Source organism: Eleutherodactylus coqui, chromosome 6 (genome assembly GCF_035609145.1).
Source record: "Eleutherodactylus coqui strain aEleCoq1 chromosome 6, aEleCoq1.hap1, whole genome shotgun sequence".
Classification (NCBI taxonomy): Eukaryota; Metazoa; Chordata; class Amphibia; order Anura; family Eleutherodactylidae; genus Eleutherodactylus; species Eleutherodactylus coqui.
The window spans coordinates 157,957,190-157,984,296 of record NC_089842.1 but is presented as its reverse complement, the minus strand read 5'-3'; the positions used below and the strand labels follow the sequence as shown (position 1 = coordinate 157,984,296).

At 42.4% G+C, this 27,107-nt stretch overlaps 1 protein-coding gene across 1 annotated transcript; it reads right to left on the bottom strand.

Annotated features, from left to right (window-relative positions):
• HHIPL1 (HHIP like 1) lies at positions 1-27,107 on the bottom strand. The gene is made up of 9 exons (XM_066608058.1): positions 26,801-27,107; positions 18,196-18,842; positions 15,798-15,941; positions 15,030-15,358; positions 12,093-12,219; positions 10,532-10,677; positions 8,766-8,847; positions 6,045-6,127; positions 1-1,871 (listed from the first exon to the last, which is right to left on the bottom strand). Exons 1-9 carry the CDS (start codon positions 27,056-27,058, stop codon positions 1,225-1,227), a joined length of 2,463 nt encoding a protein of 820 aa, XP_066464155.1. The 5' UTR covers positions 27,059-27,107; the 3' UTR covers positions 1-1,224.

Here is a 27,107-nt window from a genome sequence, read left to right as displayed (position 1 = left end):
TTGGTGCACTTGTGTTTATTAGAAAAAAAAATTATCAAAATCATAGTTCTTAATAAACCATCAACTCCAAATTTACAGTGTATGAAAAAAAGACTTTTAATCACTACGCCTGAAAATGCTGCAAATAGTCCTTAAGCTTCTAGAAATATATTTTATATAAAAATATTTAAGACTTTATACAAATGGCAGATCTGATACATTTCCTAATGCAACAAACACTTCTTGGAAAAACTGATAATCGGGGGAGATTTACCCAGCCTGTAGGGATTCTGGCTCAATTTGAGCCCAAAAAATTGCATACATCTTTCACCAAATTGATTATGTTTTAGACACTTTTTGTACCTTGTTAGACAAAGGGTCTGGTTTTAGAGGGTAAGGGGCCAGGCTTAAATACAACAAAATGGAGTTGAGAAATGTTGGTGAAAGTAAGCCAAACAATAGGTGATACAAAGTTAGAAAAAAGTCTAAAAATGTACCATATTTATTATACAGCGTGAGCCACTGTGACAAGTTTGGCGCATCTTGGACTGCCTGGTCTACATTAACACTGTCTAAATATTAGACAGGATTAGAAATCTGCCTCGTGTGTTATGCTTAGTGTAGGGCCTAATTTCAAAAGTGCTGAAAAGTGAATTTGCCGCCAATAACTCGAGCTAGCGAGATGAAAACATGATTTTTGAGTCTTGTATATATCTTTTAAATTATTAAACTTGATAGATTCGTGCCAGTCTATAATCAAAATATAGATTTCCTTTTGAGAGGAGCAGAAGGTGCAATGTCATCTCTATTATATGGGAGGCCATAAGGAGATTCTCTTGCTAAGCAAAGAGAGACAATGCTGTGTTTATCCTGATTGGTGCCTTATATAGTGCTGAGATTTCCTGCTTAGAGTAAGAAAGAGAGAGCTGCTTCATTCAGTGTTTGGACACAGAGCTCATCACGTCTGTTGCTGCAAACACATTGACGGAATCACTGATAAACAAGAATGCATGTGAATGTTCTTTAACTTTTTCATTTGTGAGTTTTGAGTGTTTTTTTTTTACTGATTAACATTTGAGTTCCCTGACATACAACCTGATCTGCACTATGGCTGCTTTCCCATAATCCCATAAGGGCATAGGTGCACATTCAATTGAAGCAGGAATAACTTTGTAAATTTGTTTTTTATGTAGGCCACATTTTAACCTGAGGAATACTGGGGAACAATGAAACCCTCTAAGATTATCAACTTTCAGTATATTCTATGTGGCTGCATATAACTCCCGCATCTTCCTGGTGATTACAATTATGTTTGCCGATTTCCTTGTGCTTGCAGTCCAGTAGAGTCTTCTCCTTTCCTGTGCACTCAACATCATCGAGGAGGATGCGGAGGTTCCGTCCTTCCCCAAACTCTCCCTGTTTGGCGGCTTTTATAACATATTGGAACCCCAGCTGACGACACACCACACTTGCAGTCTTGGTATTCCACAGGTCGTCACATACCGTTCCCCACTCTCCACTGATGTAGATTTCCACCCGTCCACGGTCAGCTCTCTGGCTGTTTGCCAAACGTACTGCGCCATTATGTAACTCTGTAGAGGTTGCTTTGGAATCAGCACCACTTTGTGCTTTATTTTTCCTCCTGTGGCCTCTTCTTTCACTGCTTTTACCACTTTTCTTTGGCTTTGGTACTCTCGTTGTGGCTGGTCTGGCTGTGGTTGAGGTCTTTTGATTACCTCCAGTACCCTGAATCAGCTTTAAGAGCTGCTCCACCCAATCAGGTGTTGGATTGGCAGGAGGTTGTGCTGTGACCCTGTTCCTTGCAGATGTTTTGGAGGTGGGTTTAACCTTTGGCCGTTTTGTTGGAGCAGTTTTTGTTTTTATTATTAATTCTGTCAAAGAAGCAAAGAATAATGATGTTATGTCTCATCAGGAGCTTCGTACACAAGACTACAACAAAGCACTGTACAACATTGAGGTATACAGCTATGGTGGGCTAGCCAGTGCTGTGCTATTTATGCATTCTGAACATAGCTATATTCTGAGCTTAGGTTCCTATACATGAATTTGGGAGAGCTGAAATACTTTGTGCTGCTGTTACCACTCTTGTTAAAAAAGACAAAAAAACGTTTTTTAGGGAAATTTAGTGTTGACTGGTGTATTTTTGATTTCAACAAAATAAATGGGCTGGAGTACTATGGCTCATTTATTCTGATCAAAAGGTGTCTCACTGATCAAATAAATATTGATGACTTTTCTAAGGCAAGACCTGAATACTAAAGCAACACCTCCCCAAAAGAAAGATGGCTGCACCGGCTTCTCTGACTACCTGATAGACTAATGATGTATACTAATGTACATTGTATAAGACACTACACATTGCTTTAATTGGCCAGTGATGCCCATATGAGCCGTGCTGACCAGTCAGAGCAGCATGCATTGTCTTAAGCCCCTTTTGCATGGCACAATTGTCATTTTTACGGGAACAGTGCCATGTGAACGAATGCGGTGAAAGATTGATCACTGATCGGATCTGTTGGACGCCGCTGCATCGCTGAGGTTAAACAGGCTGTCATTCATCTATGAACGATGGCCCGTTTACTGTAAATGGACAGCGATGATCCTCCTGCACAGGAGCGAAAATCACTGAAAAGGCCGTTGGGCGCTTCATCACCCAACAGTTGTCCTATGTAAAAGGGTCTTTAGCCTACCGATGCATACTAATGCACAGTCATAGAGGCAGTGTAGCCATCATCGTTGGTCCAGCATTGGAACGTTGTTTTCACAAAGCCCATTTAAGCAACTTTCCTAATAGCCTTAATAAACATCTACTCCCTGTAATATACAAAACTTTCTAAATCCGTTGCTTCATACTGTGTGGAAGTCCGGACGAGAGTTTGGAAACTGTCTCGGTCCACTTCCTCGCAGACCTCGCTTTAGCTTTATACTTCGTGCACTATTAATATTGACTATGATGAGATTGCTGATCCGAAGGCAGACCTGCGTCACAGTCTCACAGAAGCCGGCAATGGGTCATTGTGCGTGTAGATTACTTGTATAGAGATGATTCCATGGAAAAGATCTTTGTTGCCAAGACAACCAACACAGCTCAAGAACTATTCTCCGAGCAGGGCTGACCTACATACACCCGTGGCCAGAGGACCAGCACCACATTCCAGGAGCGAAAGGCTGCTGTGTTGTCTTATAACAGCCTGATGATGGCAGATACAATTACCATTACACAATCTACACAGAAAGCACATTAGTACACAAAGAAAACTTACAAGGTGAATGTATATAGGGAACAGCATATATCACATTACTTAATGCACTCACTATTCTGCTGGTGGAGTCACTATGTACATACATTCCTTATCCTGTACTGTGTTATACTCCAGAGCTGCACTCACTATTCTGCTGGTGGAGTCACTATGTACATACATTCCTTATCCTGTACTGTGTTATACTCCAGAGCTGCACTCACTATTCTGCTGGTGGAGTCACTGTGTACATACATTACATTGCTTATCTCGTACTGATCCTGAATTACATCCTAGAGTATACTCCAGAGCTGCACTCACTATTCTGCTGGTGGAGTCACTATGTACATACATTCCCTATCCTGTACTGTGTTATACTCCAGAGTTGCACTCACTATTCTGCTGGTGGAGTCACTATGTACATACATTCTTTATCCTATACTGTGTTATACTCCAGAGCTGCAGTCACTATTCTGCTGGAGAAGTCACTGTGCACATACATACTCATCCTGCACTGGACCGGAGTTACAGTCTTCATTGTACTCCATTGCTGCATTCACTATTCTGCTGGTGGAGTCACTGTGCACATATATTAATTATTATATACTGATCTTGAGCTACAGCTTGTATTATACTCTAGCGCATGTTCTGTTTATTTGAGTTATGGGAATTGTTGTCTTTACACCAGGCACAGTACTGAACCGGATGTAGGAAAACTGCCATCCTACATATAGGAGCTCAGCTAAGCTGTTAGTAATGTCTGTTTACAAACTTTATAATCGACTCCAGTAGAATAATGAATAAAGCTCTGAAGTATAATACACAATGTAATTCAGGATCGGTACAGGATAAGTAGTGTAATGTATGTACACAGTGACTTAACTTCTTATGAAGATTACAGCTACATAAACTATAAAATGGTGTTTACCGATGCTTCCTTAACCCCTTCCCTCCCCATGACGTAAAGGTACGTCATGGGAGCAGGGTACTTCCTGCAAAATGATGTACCCTTACGTCATAGGAATAGCGCAAGATCATCATGACTGATCTCGCACTAGCCCGCAGCGGGAACCGGCTGTCAGTCATAGCTGGCCACCGGAGATGCGCCCCCGCTGCTAACCCCTTCCCTGCTGCGATCTATATAGATCGCGGCATGGGAAGGGTTCACAGAGGGAGCGGTCTCCCTCTGTAAAGTTGCCGGGCTCTCGTGATATAATCACAGAGAGCCCGGCCTGTTGCCATGGCAACAGGACGCCAGATACTGGCGTCTTGTGTTGCCAGTGCCTGGGATCGCTGTATAAGCAATAAGGCATGGCAGGACAGAAGTCCTGCCATGCCTTATCACAGGGATCATCAGTGCTGTGCTTTAAGTCCCTCAGAGGGACATAGATGGTGTAAAAAAAAAAAAGCTAATAAGAAAAATGGCACATATTTGGTATTGACGCGTCCGTAACGACGTGTACAAAAATTGAACACGCTTTTATTTTGTACGGCAAAAAGCGTTAAGGAAAACGCTAAAAAACAGAGGCAAAATGCTAATTTTTAGCATTTTGTCTGCCAAAAAATGCAATAAAAGTGATCAAAAAAGCCGTATATTCCCCAAAATGGTACCAATAAAAATTACAGCTCGTCTCGCAAAAAATAAGCCCTCATAGAGCTCCGTACATAGAAAAATAAAAAGTTACAGGACTTTGAATGCAGCGATATAGAAAAAAAAAATTCCAAAAAAGGGTTTTTATTGCAGGAAAGTGGAAAAACCTAAAAAAAAATAAGAATTTACTTATCATTGTAATCATACCGGCCCCCAGAAAAAAATGCTGCATGGTTAACGCTGAAAAAAAAAAAATAAATCTATGGCAGAATTGATGCGTTTTCTCTCCCGGTTATGATAAAAAAAAAATTTTAAGTTTTACAATATAGCCTATGTACCCAAAAATGGCACCATCAAAAACTACAGTTCGCCACGCAAAAACCAAGCCCTTATACGGCCGCTTCGACACAAAAGTTAAAAAAACTATGGCTTTTGAAAAATCGAGATGAAAATCTACCAAAAATTGTTGCGTCCTTAAGCCCAAAATAGGCCATGTCCTTAATAAAGCAGAACATGCTTTGGTGACATTTTGAGAGTCTGCTTAAATGACACTTGTTGAGTGTATGCTCAAATTATTTTCTTCTAAGGAATAGTGAGGGTTATGGGTCAATGGATGAAGAACACGTCACACTAGCTAAATCTTATTTCTAAACAAAATAGGTGCATCTTTTTCAAAAGGCAGATATCCATGACATTGCAGGACAGTTGTACCCATGCCCAAAACTCATAATACAGTCTGCATCTACGCCTAGCTTTAGTGTAGCTGCCCAAATTCATGATACCCCCCCAAAGAAATTACATGCACATATGTGAGATATTGCACTCTGTAGATAAACTCTCCCCCAACCTGACTGACACCTCTAGCTTTGATATACTTGTTTCTATCCCACAGTCTTCAGGATCTTGCTGTCAATGAAGGTGAACATTCTTGTTTACATCCAGGCGCTGAAAGCCCATCTTGATCATGTCCAACTTGCATATCTATGGGGCTCCTCACAAAAGAAACATATACACAGTACATTGTAGTGAACTGTGCACCAGTGTCATTTCAACTGGGTCAGAACATGTTTTCTGAATGTTTCTACTTACTGACAGCAAGCAGAGATCTTGTAGTTATGAAAAATTGATAGAACTTTTGAATTAAAAAAAAAAAAAAAAAACCCTGAAAGTACATTTTATCCCTAAGCATTTTGTACAGAATTTCTGAAACTTACTTTCTTTTGGTACAAAGGGTACAGTGGCACTTTTCGTCTTCACTGGTATGGGATGAAAACGGCATTTGCCTGGCGGGGCCCTCCTGTGGCGACAGAGAGTACTTATCAAACCGTGAAATTCAGAGCTTAGGAAAAAAGCTTCCGGGAGATCAGCTGCCAGAGGCCCTGAGAGACTGAACATAAGAACTATCCATCTGATATGTATTCCTAATTACAGGATATTAATGATTCATGCCGGCGTTCAACGGACAATTTGAGCAATAAATTCATCAGTTGACAAGCAGAAGAGAGGACGGCGAGGTTTGATCGCAGCCCGGCACATCTGTGAGAGTGCACATATTCTGCATCATCCAATCAGTCTGAGCATTAATAAGGAGGCTGCATGCATTATGAGATGCGTCCTGCGTAATGAGATGCCGCATTAGGTATTTTAATGTAGCAGTTGTCACAACCTTAATGAGATAATTAGTCTAGTTCATTAGTACATAGAATATCCTGGCATTTGCCGGAAACCTTCAGCATGATTTAGTAAGAGATATGGATCATTTATATATCTATATACTATGTTCCAGCGTTATTAAAGGAATTGTCCAGGATTAGGAAAACATGTCTGCTTTCTTTCAGAAACTGCACCACATCTAGGTTGTGTTTGGTATTGCACTACAGCTGCATTGAGGTGAATGGGGCTGAGCAGCACTACCGAACACAACTTGTGGACAGGAGTGGCACTTCTTTTGCAAGATTGCAGCCATGTTTTTCTAATCCGGCATAACCCTTTTGACCCCTTAATGACACCCCTGCTCCCTTTTTTCACCCATTTTCATTTTTTCCTCCTCCTTTAAAAAAAAATCATAACTCCTTTATTTATCCATCGACGTCGCTGTATGAGGTCTTGTTTTTTGCGGGACGAGTTGTATTTTTCAATGGTGCCATTTAATGTACCATATAATGTACTGAAAAACTTATAAAAATTCTAAGTGGAGTAAAATAAACAAAAAGACATTCCGCCATCTTTCAGTGCGTCTTGTTTCTATAGCGCACAAACTGCAACAAACACAACATGAAATCTTTATTCTATGGGTCAGTACAATTGCTAAAATACCAAATGTGTATAGTTTATTTTTTTTTTACTGTACTACTTTTTTTCAAAGACATTTAATTTTTTTCAATTTTCTGCCGCCCTCTTCTGCGCGCAATAACTTTTACTTTTCCGTCGATGTAGTTGTACGAGGGCTCATTGTCTGCGGGATGTCCTGTAGTTTATGTTAGTACCATTTCGGAATACATACAACTTTGTGATCATTTTTTATTGTGTTTTTTCTGTGAGACAGGGTAACTGAAAGTGCATTTCAGGCGTTTTTTATTTTTTTGTGGACAACATTCCCCGTGCGGAGTAAATAATGCGCTACTTTGATAGAGCAGACCTTTACGGACACGGCGATACCAAATATATATTTTTGTTTTATGATTTAGATTTTTTTTTTATAATAGATCTGGCAAAAGGGGGGTGATTTAAACCTTTATTACTTACAGAATTGACAGCAGCATTTAAAGGGTTAATAGCTATGATTGGCCGCTTGCAGCTATTTCCCGTGGGTGTCAGCTGTAATAAACAACTGACGCCCACGCTGTATGAAGAGTTCGCCCCGCGACCTCTCTTCACACATACCCCAATGCTCCAGGACGTAAATGTACATCATAGAGTGGAAGGGGTTAAAGACTAGTGCAGGACCAACATGACAGCGGGATTCAAAGAATAAGAGCGCACTCTAGTGTTATGCAGCGGCCCCTCAGACGGAGCGCTCAGGGTTTCTGGATAAAGCGTTTTCACACAATGATTACTGATAATTGTTAGATCACGGCTGAATAATCATTAGTATGGGGGATTCAAGTCCTTCATTGCTCCTCTCCACCACATCTGTGATGAAGACTTGTATGGCGCGGCAGACGAGAATGCGGAGAGACACAGAAACTGCTCAGCGCTACATACAATTCCTCCTCAGTGCACATGTGCTAATGAGAAGGAAAGAAGGATCTTGGGCCCCTACACTAGTGATCATTGTGGTCCCAGCAATCTGATATTCGTCTGTCTGTGGACAGGTAATAAATGTTGCTTGGGGGAAATCTTTAATCATTGAAGAATGGAAAACACAAGATCACTTCTTGCTTTCAGTGAACATGTACTTTCTTGTTAAAACCATAGGCTAAAAAACCCTACTAATCTAGGGCCGGATTCCCACACTGAGGCAGTGACGTGGCTGAAACCACAAGGCTGCCACAATGTGGGAATCTAGTACTTTACACGGAACAACTATCACTGCTATGCTTACACACAAGAGTGATAATCATTCAGTGAATGGAGGTGGAGCGTGCTGAAAAGGTCTTCCAATCACCCACCTCCATTCACTGTGCACAGGTAGTTGTTCAGAGATGAGTCACTTACTAGTCATTTAGTTATTGTGAACTGAAATTAAGCGACTACCGCCTACTGAGCGATTTCTCGCTCAGCACCCTGCCAGGTCCTATCTTTACACGGGACAACCATCACCCAAAATCGCTCACTTGTAGCTCAGCTTATTTAGATCACAAACAATCGTTGTTAGCAACAAATGTCGACTTTCTAAATTACTGGCTAATTGACCATCAGACGTTCGGTATCATTAAATGATGGATTAAAGGATATTTCACTATATACATGGGACAAACTCAGGTTATTTTTACCTTGATGTGTCTATAATCTTGTAAACCACACCGGTGGGGGACGTGGCACTTGGTATACCAGTAGACATAAAGTACAGCTCTCCTGAAAGAGAAGACAAGTCAGGGGAATGGTCTACCATCATAGGAAGTTTTACTTACAAGTAACCTCAGGCGTGTACAGGTAGGTCACATGAAGTAACTATATAGCCCCCATAATAAAACCTGATTGATATATATATATATTATATTTTTTGACAGTTTTTTTTTATTTTGCAATTTTTTTTGCATCACACTATACAGTGCATTAAAAATATGGCAGCACTAAGTCTGCCAGGGTGCTCTTTGTGGAAGCTTTCCCCTCTGGCTAATACATGGGGGTAACAAGAAAAGGGCCCCTTCCATGAGGTCTAAACGGATATAAGGACAAGAATTTTCTGATGAGACTACCTCTTTAATAAATGTAAGCTTGTATTACATCTGTATGTGCATTTTTTTAGGTCTATGTTGCATCCTTTTTGACATCAGTTTTTCACGCACGCAAAATACAGTGATGTCAGTTTTGTGGCAATTCACAGAAAACAGGGTGCAAGAAACAAAAAAAAAACAAAACAAAAAAAACAACCAAAAACAGTGAACTCAAATGGTAAAGTGTATTCACTGTTTATGCACCGATAGACTTTAATGGACAATTCTGGTCTGTGAAAATCTATCTACAACCAATGCCTGCATAAAAAAAAAACAATACACGTCTGAATACACCAATTCACTTTAATGGGTCAGTGTGCTGTCTGTATTCAGTCAGTAAGAAAACATGGACCGAAGATACGCTCGTGTGAATGGGCCCTTACACTCCATAAAGGAAGGTAATTTACTCAGAAAGCGGCAGATCTAGACATCTCGTAGGCACAAATGCCAAATATTGTGAATAGCGAATTTTTGTAGAACAAGACTTGAGACACTGCTGTAACGTGTCAAGCAGAAACTGGAAGAAGCAGAACAAACCCCAGGCGGAATTATCTGTCACTCCATGTCCTGCAGTACGAATTCACATGTCACAGGAGGAACAAGCTTCACTGAGTCAGTAACAGGAGAAAAGCACTGAAACACCGGTCTCAATGACTGTCTAACTGGAAACACAACTAACTGTTAAAGGAGATGTCTGGGATCGCTAGAAGGAGACACTTTTTTGCTGAAACCGCGCCAATCTGGTCTATGGAGTAAATGCTGCAATAACAGACATCGCCATGGGCAAGAGTAGTACCGTTTCTGTAAAAAAGTACAACCCCTCCAGTCTTATTTACCAGGCTCCGTACATTCAGTACCAGCTTTATCTAGTACTACAGCTCAGTCCCATTCAAGTGAATGACAACGAGACATACTACCAGGTACAGTTTATGAAAAGTGTGATGAGGGCCCCCTCATCAACTGTTCAATAGGAGCAGCGGTGTAACTATCATGGGTACAGAGAATGCCAGCGCACCCGAGCCATGAAGTCCTAGGGGGCCTACAGGGGCTCTCTTCCCTACATAGAGACCAGATCTATGAATGAAGCATTGTAGTTGGGGGCCCCATTACAAATTTTGCATTGGGGCCCAGCAGCTTCAAGTTACACTTCTGGATAGGGGTGCCAGGAGTCAGTCTTTAATATTGTAGTCTCATACAACCCCCTTTTATGTAAAACAAATTCCCCATGAACATATATGCTGAAGGAGGAGACTGATCAACACAATTCTTGACCTATGGCTACAGAGAATGTATGAGACGCCGCATCAATTCATCCCATTTACCTGCTTCATCCTCAGCAAAAGAGATGATGTACTGGTAATAATTATTGATAAGGCCAGGGAACATGCAAGTCTGCCCCATGCCCATGCAGATTTCATGGTACTGCCATTCCCCCGTATTTGGATCTTCTTTCAAGGCCATTAATCTTCTAATATGACAAACAAAAAGGAAAAAACTCAAACAACTATAAGTTATATGCAGAAATACAAATATCAATGTTTAAAGTATTCATGCTACCTTTTTATTTCCTTGCACATACTGCCAAATTCAAAAACACAATTTCAATAGTCCAGCACCCAACAATCTGGAAATTTATTATGGTTGTAGTACCGCTATTAAAGGGCCATTGGGTGGAACTGATATATGAACTAACAACATTCCTGGTACCTGCCGTCCACTAAAGCACAGATTGCTATGCAAGAAACTTTGGGCTTCATTTATCAAAATGATCTAACAGAAAACTGCCCCATAGCCACCAATCACAGCTCAGCTTTTATTTATTAAACTGCTGTGGTAAAATGAAACCTGAGCACTGATTGGTCGCTATGGGCAACAAAGACAGTTTTACTGTTACAGTCTTGATAAATCTGCCCCTTTTGTTTTTAAATTATTGATATAAAGTGGATCCCAAGAGTGATTTCCCTGTTGGAGCATTTATTTAATGACTGGAATTACCTTATACTGTAAAATTCATTGAATTCAATATTGAGAAGATCTACAGAAATAGGTGCCAGATTATCACATATTCTGAATTATCGGTTTGTCATACAAAAGACGACAATCATTAGAAATAAATCGTAGTGAAAGAAAAAGTGGAGCAAACCAAGATAGGGCCTTCTTTCCCGTTCCTTTCTTATATAGACCTTTGCACCAGCTTAACTGATGAAGGGTCTGTGTGCCTCGAAACGTGTTTTATGTGTTGGTTTTAAATATTTCAATAAAAGGAGAATATTATCATCAACCTACAAACCTGCTGGTTAATTGCAGGTGGTTGTGCCATGTCACCAGTCTTTTGTATTTCAACTCCTCAGAAAGAAAGCTTTAAAGGAATGCCAACATTAAACTACATATGTACATTAAAGCGTGGCTTATGAGCCAGAAAGGCAGCAGTAGCTCTCGTTCTGGTAGACTTGGCTCATCCATATATTAAAGTAATAGCCATTTATCTGTCTGACATGTAATATTACATTTCCCAGTACTACATACTAAACAAAGTAGCCTAAACCTTCTACTATGACTGATTTAAGCCAGAGGAATTTCCTTAGGCTAGTGCTACTGTGCAATGTCACATAGCCCGAGACTGCAGGGTCATGCTGAAATCCAGGCAGTTTGCATTTCTTCTGATGTGTTAGAGCGCCTGTATTTTCAGGTTTTTGCAAGATGACAATCACTATTTCTGACGTTCCGGTTTTAAGTTTTTTAAATCTTCTTTTCCCTATTGATGTTCTTGGATTTAATAAAGATAATAAATTGTATAACTATATATTTGGATGCGTGTTACTTGCACTTGGATTAGATTGTATGATGTTCACTGCGTTATTGAAGCTTATAAAAAAAACTTACCCACTCATAAAATCCCCAAATATATAAAGTCCATTTAAGTTTGGATATTCGCAGCCTCTGTAGACGTATCCACCAGTGACGGATTTCCCCAGTTTATGAGGATAGGCAAAAATCGGAAGAACATCATCTGCACAGAAACATTTGTTGGTTTAGAGTATATATACATCATTGGATAAAAAAATGGATAATTTAGTAATTTAATTTAAGCCTCATTCAAATGACTGTAATAACAGCACATTTTAGTGTCCAGATTTGTCCTCAGCTCTTAACTTCGATAATCATAAAAATCACCTAAATTTGATTATTCGGTACACTTGAATCTCGAGCGGTCCAGCTCTTGTGGCTATACGAAGTACTATAAAATACTGCAGCATTGCAGCCATTTGAATCAGGCCTAACAGCGACTTCACATGTAGCATAAATTTCACAACATTTTTAGTAAAAGTCATGTAATGAGCAGAGTTGACTCCGACCCCTGTGGAGCCGCTGGTGCTTGTAACTGCTTGCACAACACTCATTAAAATCAATGACAGCTGCGCCTGCAATTACAAGCGCCGGCCACTACACAGGGGCCAGAAATCTGCTTCCGTGTATTGCGGGTGCCCGATCAGTTGACGTCCTGAGTAAGGGGACCCCAACCAATCTACTATTTGTGACCTATTAGATTTTTTTTTTTTTCCTTGCAGAAACATAGAACACGCTGAGATAGTTTTATCTCTGTGAGAGAAGAATCACCCATGTGAAAAGATGAATAGACCCATTGAGAAAAATATTTCAGTGCAATTTTTGTGCAAACTCACCCATTTGAATGCTGCCTTTCAACAAAGCCCCAAATCACATGACTGCTGCAAATTTTGAAAGAAAACACAACTTTCTATATCCAGTAAATATCAGATTTTTCATACAGGTGACAAATAGCAATTTGTGTAGCAGATACAATAAATAAACTCTAAAAAAAGTAACAAACCCAATCTGCAACTGAATCTTAAAAAGGTGAAGAATTCAGCCATGCAGACCCATAATGCACCAGGGCTTTTGGCTGAAAATCTAACCGCAAAGTGCAGCGCTTTGCACGCTTACCCCAATATTAGACCTTCGAGGGTCACAGAAATGGTGGCAGTTGCCACGGAGCTTACAAGACACAGCGCATGGAATCCTCACAGTTTTCTCAAAGAGAATCTGTCATTGTTTGACGTGAATGAAGATGGCAAAACTCCAGAGGAGCTGTATTGTAAGAAAACAAGGGGGGTGCGGGATTGAGTAAGTATGATGAAAATGGTGTAGATTCTCATTCTCATTCCCATAGGAAATTCTTGAAATTCTTTTCCAAGATATTTTACACTGCGGCAGGCATGTTAAACATGGATTTTAATAACACTAAATCTCCATATACACATATAGTAATACATGACACCCTGCTCACTTGGTTATGACATCATCAAATGCCCTGCTGCTACTGCAAGATATTTAACATTGTCTGTGTACAGAGGAGGTCCTGCACACTTGGGGAAAGATATGCAAGTGATTTCCAGGGTTATCTGCTGGAGGGGACTGATCGGGCAGCACACTACCAGATTATTAAGGCAGCGGTCAGGGGTCTCTGGGTGTGTCAGACCCCCCTGCTCCAGGACGATAAGGCACAAATGCTTTTCAGCAAGATTTTATTTTGCTGAAAACTGCGTCTTATAGTCAGAAAAACACGGTACTTATCTCAGAAAAACCCTTTTAGGGTTTATTCCCATGTCAGTTATTTCCTAATAAAAGCCAGAACCAGATTGGTTGCCATGTAGAACTGATTTGCTCTGATTCTGTACTAGTGTTTATACATACCTGGAGATGATAGTTACTCAGGGGTTATTCATACTTTGTAGTCATGTCACAGTTTTTGCTATGAGTTTCCAAATGTGCAGCAAAAACTAGAGTATTTTTGCTGCAATTTCAGAATAACATGGCAAAGATCACAACATGAAGGCAATGTGTTTGCACAGTGGGACTCGCATAGCAATGAATCAGAAAGGTTGGCATAAAGCCTCAACCGGTATATACATAGCAGGTAAGTACTGGATGTCTTCTGAAACATTGCAGCATTTCAGAATAAACACACTTTGAAGATTGACTTCATGCGAAGCATTGGGTCACCTCTGCCTGCCCGAATTGCCAAGAGTGACCTCGCTCTCCCTGTTTGGAGGGCATGGAGGACCCAACAAGACACCGCCTGTGTGAATCCAAACTCCATTTAGAGAAAATCCTCAAAGCATGTCTATTGTAAAATGCTGCACTGTTTCTGAATAAGGGCATACATGCCCATGATGTACATACCGGTCCCATCTCTATGCTACCTGTGGCTCAGGCAGCATGGACCTGATCATAGCTTCTCTTTAAATGGGTTATCCACTTTGGACAATAATATTTTGTTAAAAGTGTTCTCAGACAATTTTTACACAACTCAATGTTCCAATACTGAGACGCTGAGTAATCTGCTTTAATTTATGGAAGAACATGGCAGCTTGTGTTCAATTCCCCTACACTGCCACCACAGACTCAATTAAAGGGGTTGTCTCACAACAGGCAGAGAGTCTAGCCACAGCTCATCCCAAAGTGTATGGCAGCAGTGGTCGTGCACCATGGCTACAGTCACTTCAATGGGACAGCCAAGTCTGCCATCTCTGGCAGTCCCACTGAAGTGAATGGAGTGGTGGTGCACAGAGCTGGACATCGCTGCCATACATTTTTGGGAGAGCCAAAATGGTCTATCTGCATGGTAGATGAAACCAGTCATGAGACAAGCCCTTTAAGCATTGCACAGTTCCCCTTCAAATGGAAATATCAAAGTAAAAACTGAACTTTCTAGTGGTTTTCCCCTTTGAATAACAATGTGCATATGAACATATATTCATAAATTAGCAGAAGTGCTGTCACATGGTAGGCAATCATTACCTAGTGATGAATTAGCGCAAAGTTTTTTATCATAGCAGCTGAAGCCTTCCCTGGCTCTCCAGCCATAATTCTTTCCTTTCTCTACAATGTCGACTTCTTCAAATTTATTCTGTCCTACATCTCCACAGAACAGACGTCCTTTCCCTTCCTTTGTGTGGATGTCTCCCCTATCAAATGAGCAGCGCCACATGTTCCTCACCCCATAAGCATAGACTTCAGGCCTGGCTGATGGGTCATTGACAAATGGGTTGTCTGGTGGGATTCGGTAAAGAGGTCCATGGTTGTTATGATTCACGTCAATTCGGAGGACTTTGCCTAATAATGTGGATCTGGAAATGAAAAAAAAAAACATGACACACTAAAAAAAAAATATCCAAGCAAAAAAAAAATGCAGTTTTTGGCCGGAGATGGATGTTCTTCCATAAGGAATACTCTCTATACTGGAAGGCGCACTGTCTATATGAGAGAGTATTGAACAGCATGGGTGGATTTTGATAGCAGTGACTGGTGCTTGTTTTCCAGAAGGCAATGCAAGGAAAACTTTGTGTAACAGTTGAGGAGACTATATTTGAACAAAAAGCTAAAAAAAATTCTAGCAAAAACTAAAATAAAAAGGGACCTAAAATCTTTACCCAATACCTGAATGCACTAGATCTTGGCTTCCAGTCTAGTCTAAATTTGTTATATATCTGGAGGAAACATAGCTACTAATTTATTAGAAATAGACCATAGCACAAAAATTTCCCAAGGATATAAGAGTGTTCTTACTTGTTCTGAGCATTTCCAAACTTTCCAAACGGATCTCCAGCCATTCCTCCATCTCCAATAAATATGTAGAGGTAGCCATCATCCCCGAAGAGCAATTCCCCACCATTGTGATTGGATGCCGGTTCTTCCACTTCTAAGATTATCCTAATAATAGTAAACATTAAATAATTCAAGTTATTCTCAGTACAGTATATGTTGTCCTACCAAAAGTGATTGACACCCGAGCAAGAATCAAAAGTGTTATTTATTTCCATATACTATTACCTAGTGAGCCCTCCTTTGGTTCCAGTGACTTCAGATACTCTCAATGACATACTTTCTACTCACGTCTGATACATTTCAGCTGGTATTTCCTGCCATTTATCCTTCAAGCGTATGGCGAGTTATCTCAAAGAAAATGGACACTGTTCATAGTTCCTGACCCGATATTCCAGTTCATCCAAAAGATATTCAGAAGAGCTCAGGTCAGGGCTTTGTGCAGGCCAGTCAAGTCATAGAAGATCCATACACTCAAGTCAGTATAAACAGCGTTGGATTTGCGACAAGGCACGATGTCTTGTTGGAAGTAATGCTAACTATTCCCAGAGTATTGCCACATTGTTGGTGGCACATTATTGTCTAGAATGTCAAGGTATACCTCAGTGTTCATGGTTCTTGCCACTACAACCAATGAACCAAGACCATGCCACGAAAAACACCCCAGACCATATTGGAACCTCCACTGTACTTACCTGTTGGCACAACACACTCAGGCAAAAGGTGTCCCAGCACATCCTCCACACCCAGCTACGTTAATCTGATTTGAAGATGGAGTAGCACAATTCATCACTTCATAGAACATTCTTCCATTGCTGAATTGTCCAATGACAACGCTCCTTGCACAATTGTAGATGGGCAGATGCATCTTCGAGAGAACTCGCCAGACATTTGTAGGTTGAAATACCAGCTCAAGTTTATCAGACCTCATTACAAAGTTTGCCACGGAGAGTATCCAAGGGTCAAAGGAAGTATTAAAATATTTAAATAAATACTACTTTTGATTCTTGCTCAGGTATCAATTAGTTTTAGTAGCATAATGTATATTAGCAGATAGCCAGAATAGCTCAACAGGGTACCAGAATATCTTCTGGTGGGCCTAGGCTCTGACACAATAGTGGGCTAAAGGATCAACAGAAGACAACCTTCCTTAGGAATCATTTTGATTCCTATCACTTGCCACTAGGGTCTACTTCTTATTGGTTGACTCAAAAAAACCTATTCGACCTTGCTGGTAAGATGTCCTGTGTGTGCAATGACAACAATACGGATACAGAAGTGGATGTGAACATGTTCTGTATATATGGAAGAGACCCCAAGAATCATTTCTTCTAGTGGGCCCAAGGAACCTCAATCAGATACTGCCAGAGCACCATTTTATTGCACCCAGAGGGGCTTTAATTTCCTTTCTTGAGAATCTCTCATCTTAGTCCATCCAGCACACATGGCAAACGAGCATATAATAATGCTGCCCATTTCCTTTGAAGCACCCCTGAAAACAACCAATAGCACAGTCATCCTTGTAACAAAGAAAAAGCCATCCAAACCAGGTAGCGCCTTTGAAGTGGTTGTCTCATAAAGACAACCTCTGTCCATATGACTTATTAGGGTATATAGACAATCATAGAGGGAGTTCCTTGCGCGTAAAACCCCTTGTTAAGAGCTAAAATGGTGAATTACTACATACAAGTCCCATGTTTCCCTTTATTTGAATGGCTGCCATGTAAAACTATAGTTCACCTTCATAGGCCACTACATACCAAATCCCTGGCTGGCTACGGCTTCCCCAGTAACATCAGATGTTTGCAGGGATGCCATATTTTGAAAGGAGTTATCTTTGACAATGTCTTTAAGCCCAATATATCAAAGACATCTAAGCAACTAATCAGATTTCATGTTCCGTTCTTCCAGTCTAGATTGGAAAAGTTCATGTAGTTGACCACTGACTGATTGTTATGGGAAACAAGACCAAATTTTTATTCAGACATGACACATAAGGCCCAGTTATTTTTTACTTTGTAAACGCCTATTATTGAAATTTATTATTTGCTGCTAAATTTAGTGATGGAACACCAGAGTCATATGCTAAACTCTTCGACACAAGACAAACACACACACAGTGTCTTGAAATAATAATAAAAAAAAAATAATAAAAAAATCACTCCCCCACATTCAAATTTTCTATTTTCCTGGCACAAGGTTCACAGAATGGGAGGGGTCTCTCAAAAATTGGCAGCAAAATTGAATGTTTTTAATTACGCTGTGGAGGTTCCAGACAGGTGGCGCTGTGCCCAGAGAAGCAGCGCTCGTTAATAATTGAAAGAGCCGCACACCAGGCTGGTGAACAAGTGTGGAAAATTACCTCTCTGAGCTGTGATTGACCGCGTTCATGTCATGAGAGGAAACTCTGAACTCGCTGATTCGGATGATCTCATCAAAGCCAATTTCCACGGAGTAGTAAACATAGACTTTGCCATTATGTTTAAAGTTTGGATGGAAAACAATTCCTAGAAAACCTCGCTCGTCGCCTTCCCAGGTCGAGGTCAGGACGGCTTGGGAAATATTTAAAAATGGCTTTTCCAGTCTGGAGCGGTCAGGAAGATAGGTCCATACCAGGCCGACCTGCTCTGCCACAAAGAAGCGATGAGTGCCGTCGTTGGCGTGGACCATGGCGACGGGATTCTGGAGACCATTCGCCACTTCTTCCAGGCATAGCTGCAGACAGCCCTCTGAGTCAGCCGTCACCAAGCCCAAGTTTTGGTTGAGTTTCGTGTTCACTAACAAATGAGGGAAACAGTAATCAACGTCATCTAGAGCCAAGTGGCGGCAGAATTTGGCCATGTTCCCCTCCAAGGCCAATAAATCTTTGTCAGACGTCATGTATCTGAAAACTGATCTGCATTTTTTCCAGACATCCGAGCAATAATCTTCACAGAGTCCAGCCACAGAGCGCATTGGGGTATTAGAGTCTTCGGCATCGAATAAGTGAGCTGCGTATGGGGAGCACTCCTAAAATGGGGGGAAAAAGGAGGCAAAATAAGCTGCACTAATCTTTGCACAGGTGGATTCATAAAATACATGACAAAATTAAAATCATATTAACAGACATGAAAAGTGGATCCAGCAAGTATAAATCTCTTATTATCTGATATAAAGCTAGCGCCGAAAACCAATCACAGCAATCTATTGCTGGAGGTGGGGTTCTCAAACCTGGCTTACAGCAATAGATCATCTGTCAGTTCAGGGGAAGCCTGGAGCAGTGGCAGAGATCAGCGGCCGGGACCCGGACGGCAACTGCTAGGTGAGTATTGCTTTTTTCCCCCTCTTTACCATCCTTGGCTGCGTTTCTGCAAACACCTGTGTGAGGGAGTCCTTAGACTTTAAACACAATGTGAGAAAATGTAAAAACCTATATGGGCATTACAAACATGGTGAAATACAATATCTTTGCAGTCTGAAATGTAAGCAGCGGATTAAATTACTGAGAGATTCTGACGTCTACAGTCTTGTTACACCAACATTATTTTCAATCATGGTGACATAGTGGTCTGGCCAGATATGCAAGTTTCATGCAACAGTACAGAGTTCCATAGTGAGAATAATCAAAACTAACTAATATCACCACACAAGAGAGAAAGTACATGTACTCAACTTCTGACCTTTTACACGGGATAAATCACTCAGTGGAAATGCATGTCGCAAATCAATCTGCATACAGAAAACTGAATGACGATCGGCCCGTGTAAAAAGGCAGTCATTTACTTATAAAAGACTGTCTGCTTACTGTGAGTGAAGGCGTATGGGCTGGAATGATCCCCAGGCCACTCCACCTCCATTCACTAGTGATGGTTATTAATATGTAAAAGCACAGGAACGAGTATTGCTGGGCCGACCAGTCAGACATCTGTGCCTAACAAGTTGTGCCATGTAAAAGGGCAATAAAGGGGACTCTACCCTCAGGTTGATCTTCACACACTGGTATGTGCATACTGAGGTGCCCAGTTAAACTACTTGTGGGTAAGGGGAAAAAGTCAATATGAACAATTCCCTCTCCGGTATTAGTGTAGTATGTCTCCACCGTAAGTATGGGTTGGCCAGGCTTACCCACAGGCAACGCCCAGTTTCACACCCTGGTGGAGACATACTACAGTATCGCTGGCTCGCTCACAGCGCGGCCAGAAGAGATTTCTCTCCTTGCTCTCCCCGTCCCTTCACTTTAGCAGCAACAGTTCAGTACTAAAATCCCCTCCAGCCACATCGCCTCCCTGTTCAGTGAGCCAGTGATACTCGCTCCTATACAGCAACACACGAGAGTGTACACGCAGGGATGAGTGTCGGGCATTATTTGCCTGACATTTGTCCAGTGTAAATGTGCCTTTAGTGTAGTAGGTCTACACTCGTGAGCTTTTGGCAGCTTTGGGCGTGACCTCGGCGTTACCTGCAGGTGAGCCTGCCCAACCCATACTTCCGGTGGAGACATACTGCACTAATACCTCCCTCTCCATATGTCCATCAGTAATAGTAGGAAGAGCTGCTATGTAAGCCCTTGTTAAAAAAATACCCTTTGGGTGGTTTCACACAGAAAAATGCTGCTTTTGATTAAGCTCAAAGCCAGAATTGGTTCCAGCAGAAGGACATACAAGTTCTTCCTTTATATTTTGTATACCTAAATCACATCCTGCCAGGTTTTCTGGCAGATTACAGATGATTTCTGAGGCTCAAAGCCACTTGAATGACAGGTCTGATGACATCTTCCTCCTCTTTATATACATTTTTTATTTGTAATTTTTATTTAACAGAAACATTTACAATTTGGTGGTGGAGTGGCACACATGTCTAGATTATAATTAGCACTATGAAATTCAAACGTATGATGTCACAACATTTGAGTAAAATAAGCGGTATATCATCTTCCTCTTTAGTCTCCAGGATGCTCCTCCTGTTACATCCTATGAGACATCCACCAAGTTTTATATCCTTCTCACCTGTTATAAATTATTCTCCAAAAACTGTTAAGTATCTTATGGTTGTCTCCTCTCAGACCGGGGACAGAACGTGATCTCCTCATAGTACATAATAACCCTCTCGTAATCCTTCACCTGGCACCAGCTTTGACCCATCTGCATGTCTATAGTCATAGTCTTGAATATCAGCACTCAGTTCTTGGATGTCCTCATGTGGTACCATAATGCATGTTTTTCAATCAACTGATTTTGAAATCTGCAGTATGTCAAGTTTATGCTGCAAATTTACACTTTAGATTTCATCACTTTATATACAAAAAGTTAGAATTCCGTGGCAAATTCATAGAAAAATCTGCATGTTTTGCATGTGCAGATTTTCCCATGGATTTTGCCGCATATTGGCATCAAAATTTGCCCTGTGGCCATACTCTGAGTAAAACTAGCCTTATTGCCTACAGCAACTACTCCAACTTAAGGAACCCTCACACATCCTGTGTTTTTCAATGCTGCACTTACTGCGTTTTCAGCAGCGTAGCATGCGTTTTGACAGCATTTTGGCTTTGTTTTCAGTACAGCTGAAGACGTAGCCAAGGAAGCTGAAAACTTTTTTTCAGACTTGCCGGAATGCAATCTACATTTAACGCTATAAAGTACAAAGTTGTGGCGCGGTTTCAGCAGTGCTGAAAACTCATCCCATTCATTTCAATCGGAGACTCACAGCTGAAAACGGCCAAGAATAGAACATGCAACGCTTTTAAAACGCAGCATTGGAAAAGCTGCGTTTTCAGCCTTGTATGAGCAACCCCATTGAAATGAGTGGGAGCGTTGTACAGCAGTTAACGTAGTGCTAAACGATGTACTAAAACGCCTATGGGAGGGAGGCCTAAGTGCAGTCTTCATTTTTCCAAAGAAATTTCAACACTAATTGCGTTCTGATCACTTTTCAATTGCACATATGTCTTGATGAAATCTTTCACCCAACTCATCTGATAGGTCCCTGTAGAGTCTGCTACTGCCAACCGTAGCTCCCCATTGGAAACCCCGGCGCCGCTAGACACACTGTCGTGCCCCTTGCTGTAGCGCAGAGATGTGGCCGCTGACAGCTACTCCGCTCCCCATCTGCCTCAGAGCACCGGCGGCTGTGGCAGCTGCTGAAGGGAGAAGAGGCAGGGGAGGAGAGTAGCCGTCAACGGCCACATTCCAGCTCTGCCGCTGCTGTAGGCTGGCAGCCCTGTCACTATCCTCCCTGCTATGATCCTCAAGGTCTCCGCACTCTCTCCCTCCATGCTACAGCCACTGGCAACAGTCAAGCATGGAGTGCGGTGGCAGGCACACTGACAGCCGGGACGCCAGCGCACAGACCGCTGACAGCTCTGAGACAAGGCAGAGCTAGCAGGCACTGCCGACGCTGCCACTGACAATTAGCTGCAGCGAGCGAGGCTCCGACAGCCAGAGATAGCACAGCAGTGCGCACGAGATTTGGACGGCACTTCAGAGCTCTGCTGCGCGGTCCGGACAGCACTTCAGAGGTAACAGACCCTCAAATAGTATGGCAGCGGTGACAGCCAACCAGAAGCTGGGGGCGTCACCACCTGTCAACACTGCTATATTATGTCTCCACCCCTAACTTCCGGTGGTAACATAATACACCAGAACCCGCGTGCAATACAAAACGTGGCATGTTAAGTAAGAAAAGAGAATATTTTGGAACGTACGCATAAATACGGCGAAGGACATCTATGTTGATTAATGCCATGTTAATGTATTAGCTATAAATTATACTGCTGAGGTAAAATAAAAGCTGCACAGTGATTGGTTGTTATATATTATACTGCTAAGGTAAAATAAAAGCTGTGCTGTGATTGGTTGCTGTAGGCAACAGCTTTTAATCCTCAGTGCTGAGATAAAATGAAAGCTTATATCTAAAACACAAAATCTGTTTGTTTGTGTTGTATACAAATCCCCAGTTGTGGCCCGATTTGAGTAAAATTTTGCATTTTTTGTTGCCAATAGCAACCAATCATAGCTCAGCTTTCATTTGTTATTCTGCTGAGGAAAAATGAAAGCTGCACCGTGATTGGTTGTTATATATTATACTGCTGAGGTAAAATAAAAGCTGCGCTGTGATTGGTTGCTATGGGCAACAGTTTTCAATCCTCACTCCTGTGGGAAAATGAAAGCTACTCTGTGATTGCTTATCAGCAACAGTTTTTAATGCTCTTAGTGCTGAGGTAAAATGAAAGCTGCTCTGTGATTGGTTGCTATGGGCAACAAAAACAGTTTTTTACGGTTGATTTATTGTTAGACAGTTGTGATAAATGAGGGCCTGTGTTCATAAATTTGCTCCATGTGTTCCTGTCTGGGGACATATCATTTCCAGAAACACACATTGTCAGTGATCAGTTTGACTTTTCTAGTGGGAAATACCTGTTGGAAATAACCAGGAATACTAAATGGAGTACATAGAATCCAGTGGTGAAAGCAAATTTGGGGGTTACTGCTAGTGATGAGCGAGCATACTCGCTAAGGGCAATTGCTCGATCGAGCATTGCCCTTAGCGAGTACCTGCCCGCTCGGGAGCAAAGGTTCGGCTGCCGGCGGCGGGCAGGGAGCTGCGGGGAGGAACGGAGGGGAGATCTCTCTCTCCCTCTCTCTCCCCCCGCTCCCCCCTGCTGACTGCCGCAACTCACCTGTCAACCGCGCCGGAAGCTGAACCTTTTCTCCCAAGCGGGAAGATACTCGCTAAGGACAATGCTCGATCGAGTAATTGTCCTTAGCGAGTATGCTCGCTCATCTCTAGTTACTGCATTAAAATTCAAAGAAAGGCAAAAAAATACAAATAAGGAAGACAACAAAATTTCAGATTTTTTTTTTTTGCATTATTGCACTGGCCCTTTAAAAGTTAGCAGTTTAGTGCTTCTAGGAAGAGGGATGATGTGCAGCACTTTTATCCCCAAGTGTTAAAGCCATATTATCCTTCTGCAATACCTCCAGTTTCATTGGGAGTGTAAAGGTACCCATACACCTTTTGCATCTGTTGGATACATGATCATTCGTGGAAGAGCTGTTTTTATTGGCTCCCCCATACACATGAACGTTCAGCTGAGCCACTGTCACAGATTGGGAAATAGCATGTAAAGGGGTAGCCACTGGATACAACCAATGTGAATAATTACTGTAACTATAAATTGCCTCCACTGTGGAACCAACAAGCTTATTGTGCCTTTGTATATAAACACCAGCTTTTCTCTGTTGGACCTAGTGTATGTGGCCTCAGCAGAAAGACTATAATTACTAAGAATTAAACTGTGTAAGAGACAAACTGATCATATCTGAGTGCAGAGTGAAAGTTAGAGGTTGGCCACTCTACAACTAATAGTAGAAAATGCTTCTGAAATCTGAAGATTTGTAACTTTCTAGTGTACTCTATTTCTGCAGTGCTCCATTAAGCCGAATCATTTACCCCATACCCAATGTTGTCCCGACCCCTCATCCTACCCCAACTGCTCCTCTGTCCCTAATATGGCTGAATATGGAGGGGCACCTGGCCATAAACAGCACTCAGGAACCTCTATAGTAACAAACAATGCACAGTGCAGTGAAGCTGGCCAAGGCAGACAAGATGAGGACAGCAGGGAACATGGCTTCAAAAAAACACAACTGAACAGAGCACTGCAGAAATAGAGTACATTAATAATGGCCCATTTAAATGAGCCAATTATTGAGCAGTTCACCTGCACGTTTGTTTCCCCCATAATCGGCCTTTCTGTAAAAAAGATCAGCCGACAAATAGGAATACAATAAGGACAACTCTCTGCAGCACAGAAAGAAAATTATGGGTTGAAATTGGATGCAAACTATTCCGGTACTGGTGCATCTTGTCCCCACCAGAAGAATGGGTAGAAACATGGGTTAGCATGCTTGACATACAGGGGACGGCCTGCTGACGCCCACAGGTGGCAATTGGCTGATGCAGATAGTAACTTTCCCAGCTGGCTCTCCCGTCCCCGCTCCTGACAGTGTGCGATATGCAATGCCATCTACCCTTTGGACCCTGCAGCGGACCATACTGCCAGGCAACAGCGCATGTGTATGCTCTCATCTTGTCTACCTGTGACCTGGCACTCGGACGGGCTGCTATGTCTCTGCTCACCTTTCTTGCCGACGGCCTTTAATGGACCCAGCACCCTCACATCTCTGCTCCCGGCGAACACACAAAGTCTGTGCTGACCTGCTCTTAATGATGGATGGATGGCTTGGAGGGGGGTCATACAATGGCTGTGCACTTTTTTTCATCCCTCCCGGCGGCAGCCTGTGGACGTGCAGCCGGTGACTCTTCCCTCTCGGCCTCGGAAGTGTGCTGGGTACTGCGCTGTAAGTGTGTGTGGCTCTGCAGTGTCCTCCTTTCTGCGCTGTCACTCTGTTCATGGCCAGACGGACCACATGCACCACGGCCCACTTCCATCTAGGCTGCCCACGGCAGACAGTTGACGGCCAGCTGCTTAGTCTCCCCGTCACCCTCTGACTGCAGCCAATCAGCAGCTAGGGGCCTGAGAGGGGCGTTCCCTTCTGCTAAGGGCTGTCAAACCCCTAGCTTCTGGTGGAGACAAGATGCACCAGTACCAACTATTCCTACAGGTGCTAAAGGCCCAATCTCTACAGGCGTATTCGTTTTGCGGAACCTGCGCTGGTGCCTCCGTGCCTACCTACGTGGAGCGGCCATCGCTTGTAACTGCAGGCACGGCTCTCATTGAAATCAATGAGAGTTGTGCCTGCAGTTACAAGCGCCAGCCACTACATAGGAGGTCAGCACGGAGACTTTCACTCCAGAGATATGAGCGGAAGCCCCCGCACCAACCTCCTTATAATGGCCAGCATTTGTAACTGCAGGCATAGCTCCTATTGATTTCAATGAGAGCCGTGCCTGCAGTTACAAGCAACGGCCACTACATGGAGGTCGGCGTGGAGGCTTCCGTGCCAACCTCTGTGTTATTGCGGCACTGACAGCATGCACCTGCTGAGCTGATCTGCCAGGGTCCCAAACTACGTACTGCAGCTGATCAATAGTATTTCACTAGAAAACCCCTTTAATTTGGTAAAACTAAGTTAATCCATTATTTGTATTCATCTTAACTTTTTTTTAAATTTGTTTTATGCTTTCATGCCAAAGTACATTGGAGACATTAAACTGCAAAAATCAATTAAAAAAAAAAACTTTAAAATCTGAGGTGTTCTCAAACCTTTGAGCATAAACCTCCCCGTGTGAATGTTGTAGAGTGGCCAACCCCTTTAAGTTGCTCCATTCGAATTGTGTGCCAGCCTGCAGTTCTTCTGTGTCAGCACCACTTTATAGTTACTCATTGCCCTAAGTAGATGCGCATTCAGCGGGGTCATAGCTTGGCTACTCCCCACATAGGGCTAACATTTTGTGTACTATTAGTGCCCTATATATAAATACCCTGGTCAAGTTAGGCAGACTGGTAAATGGTACCCAGTACTGATGGTCCAACTTAATACCCCCCCAGCTTCCCCTCCTCCCATTAATTAAGCCATTGACCTATAACAAATTTCTTACCCATCATATAGCTCATATGACTTACAATATATTACTTTATGCCCACTACCATCTGGTACGGATCAGATCCCTACAGGTATTTTACACGGGGCGACTCTTGGCCAAATAGTTACTTGAAAGAATGAATTCAAACAATAGTCATTCAGGGTGGTGAGTGATAGTAAAGTACCTTTAAACAGAGAAACTATCTAATCAAATTCTTCCCTGCCCACTTCTATCTAGCTGGCACACATCATGTGACTCCATGCCCACTATCACTAGGCTGGCACAGATCATGTGATTCCATGCCCACTATCACCCGGCACAGGTCATGTAACCCATCATCTGGATTCCATGTGACAGTGGCAGTAGCATCTGGGTAACTGTACAGAAGCATGCAGGTGGCAGCTGTCATTGTAACGTACAGTTGACCAACATGGCACACTCACCTGGCACAGGATGTCTTGCACATGAGCAGCGCACAGCTCGTAGCCAGCCTCATCTAGATGCCCCATCACCCGGTAGAAGGTGTCCATGATCTCCCTATCCCGGGAGGAGTCGCAGCAGCCGAAGTCCTTGTATTGCACGCAGAAGGTGAGCTCCTGCGGCGGGCGGAACGGGGGCTTGTAGTCCAGACACTGGGGGTGAGAGAGGGCCTGATGCAGCAGAGCCGGGAGCAGCAACCAGGCAGCCCATGGCAGCGCCATCCTCACAGCCTCTACACCGAGAGTCGATCCGGTTCATTCAGCTCGTCCC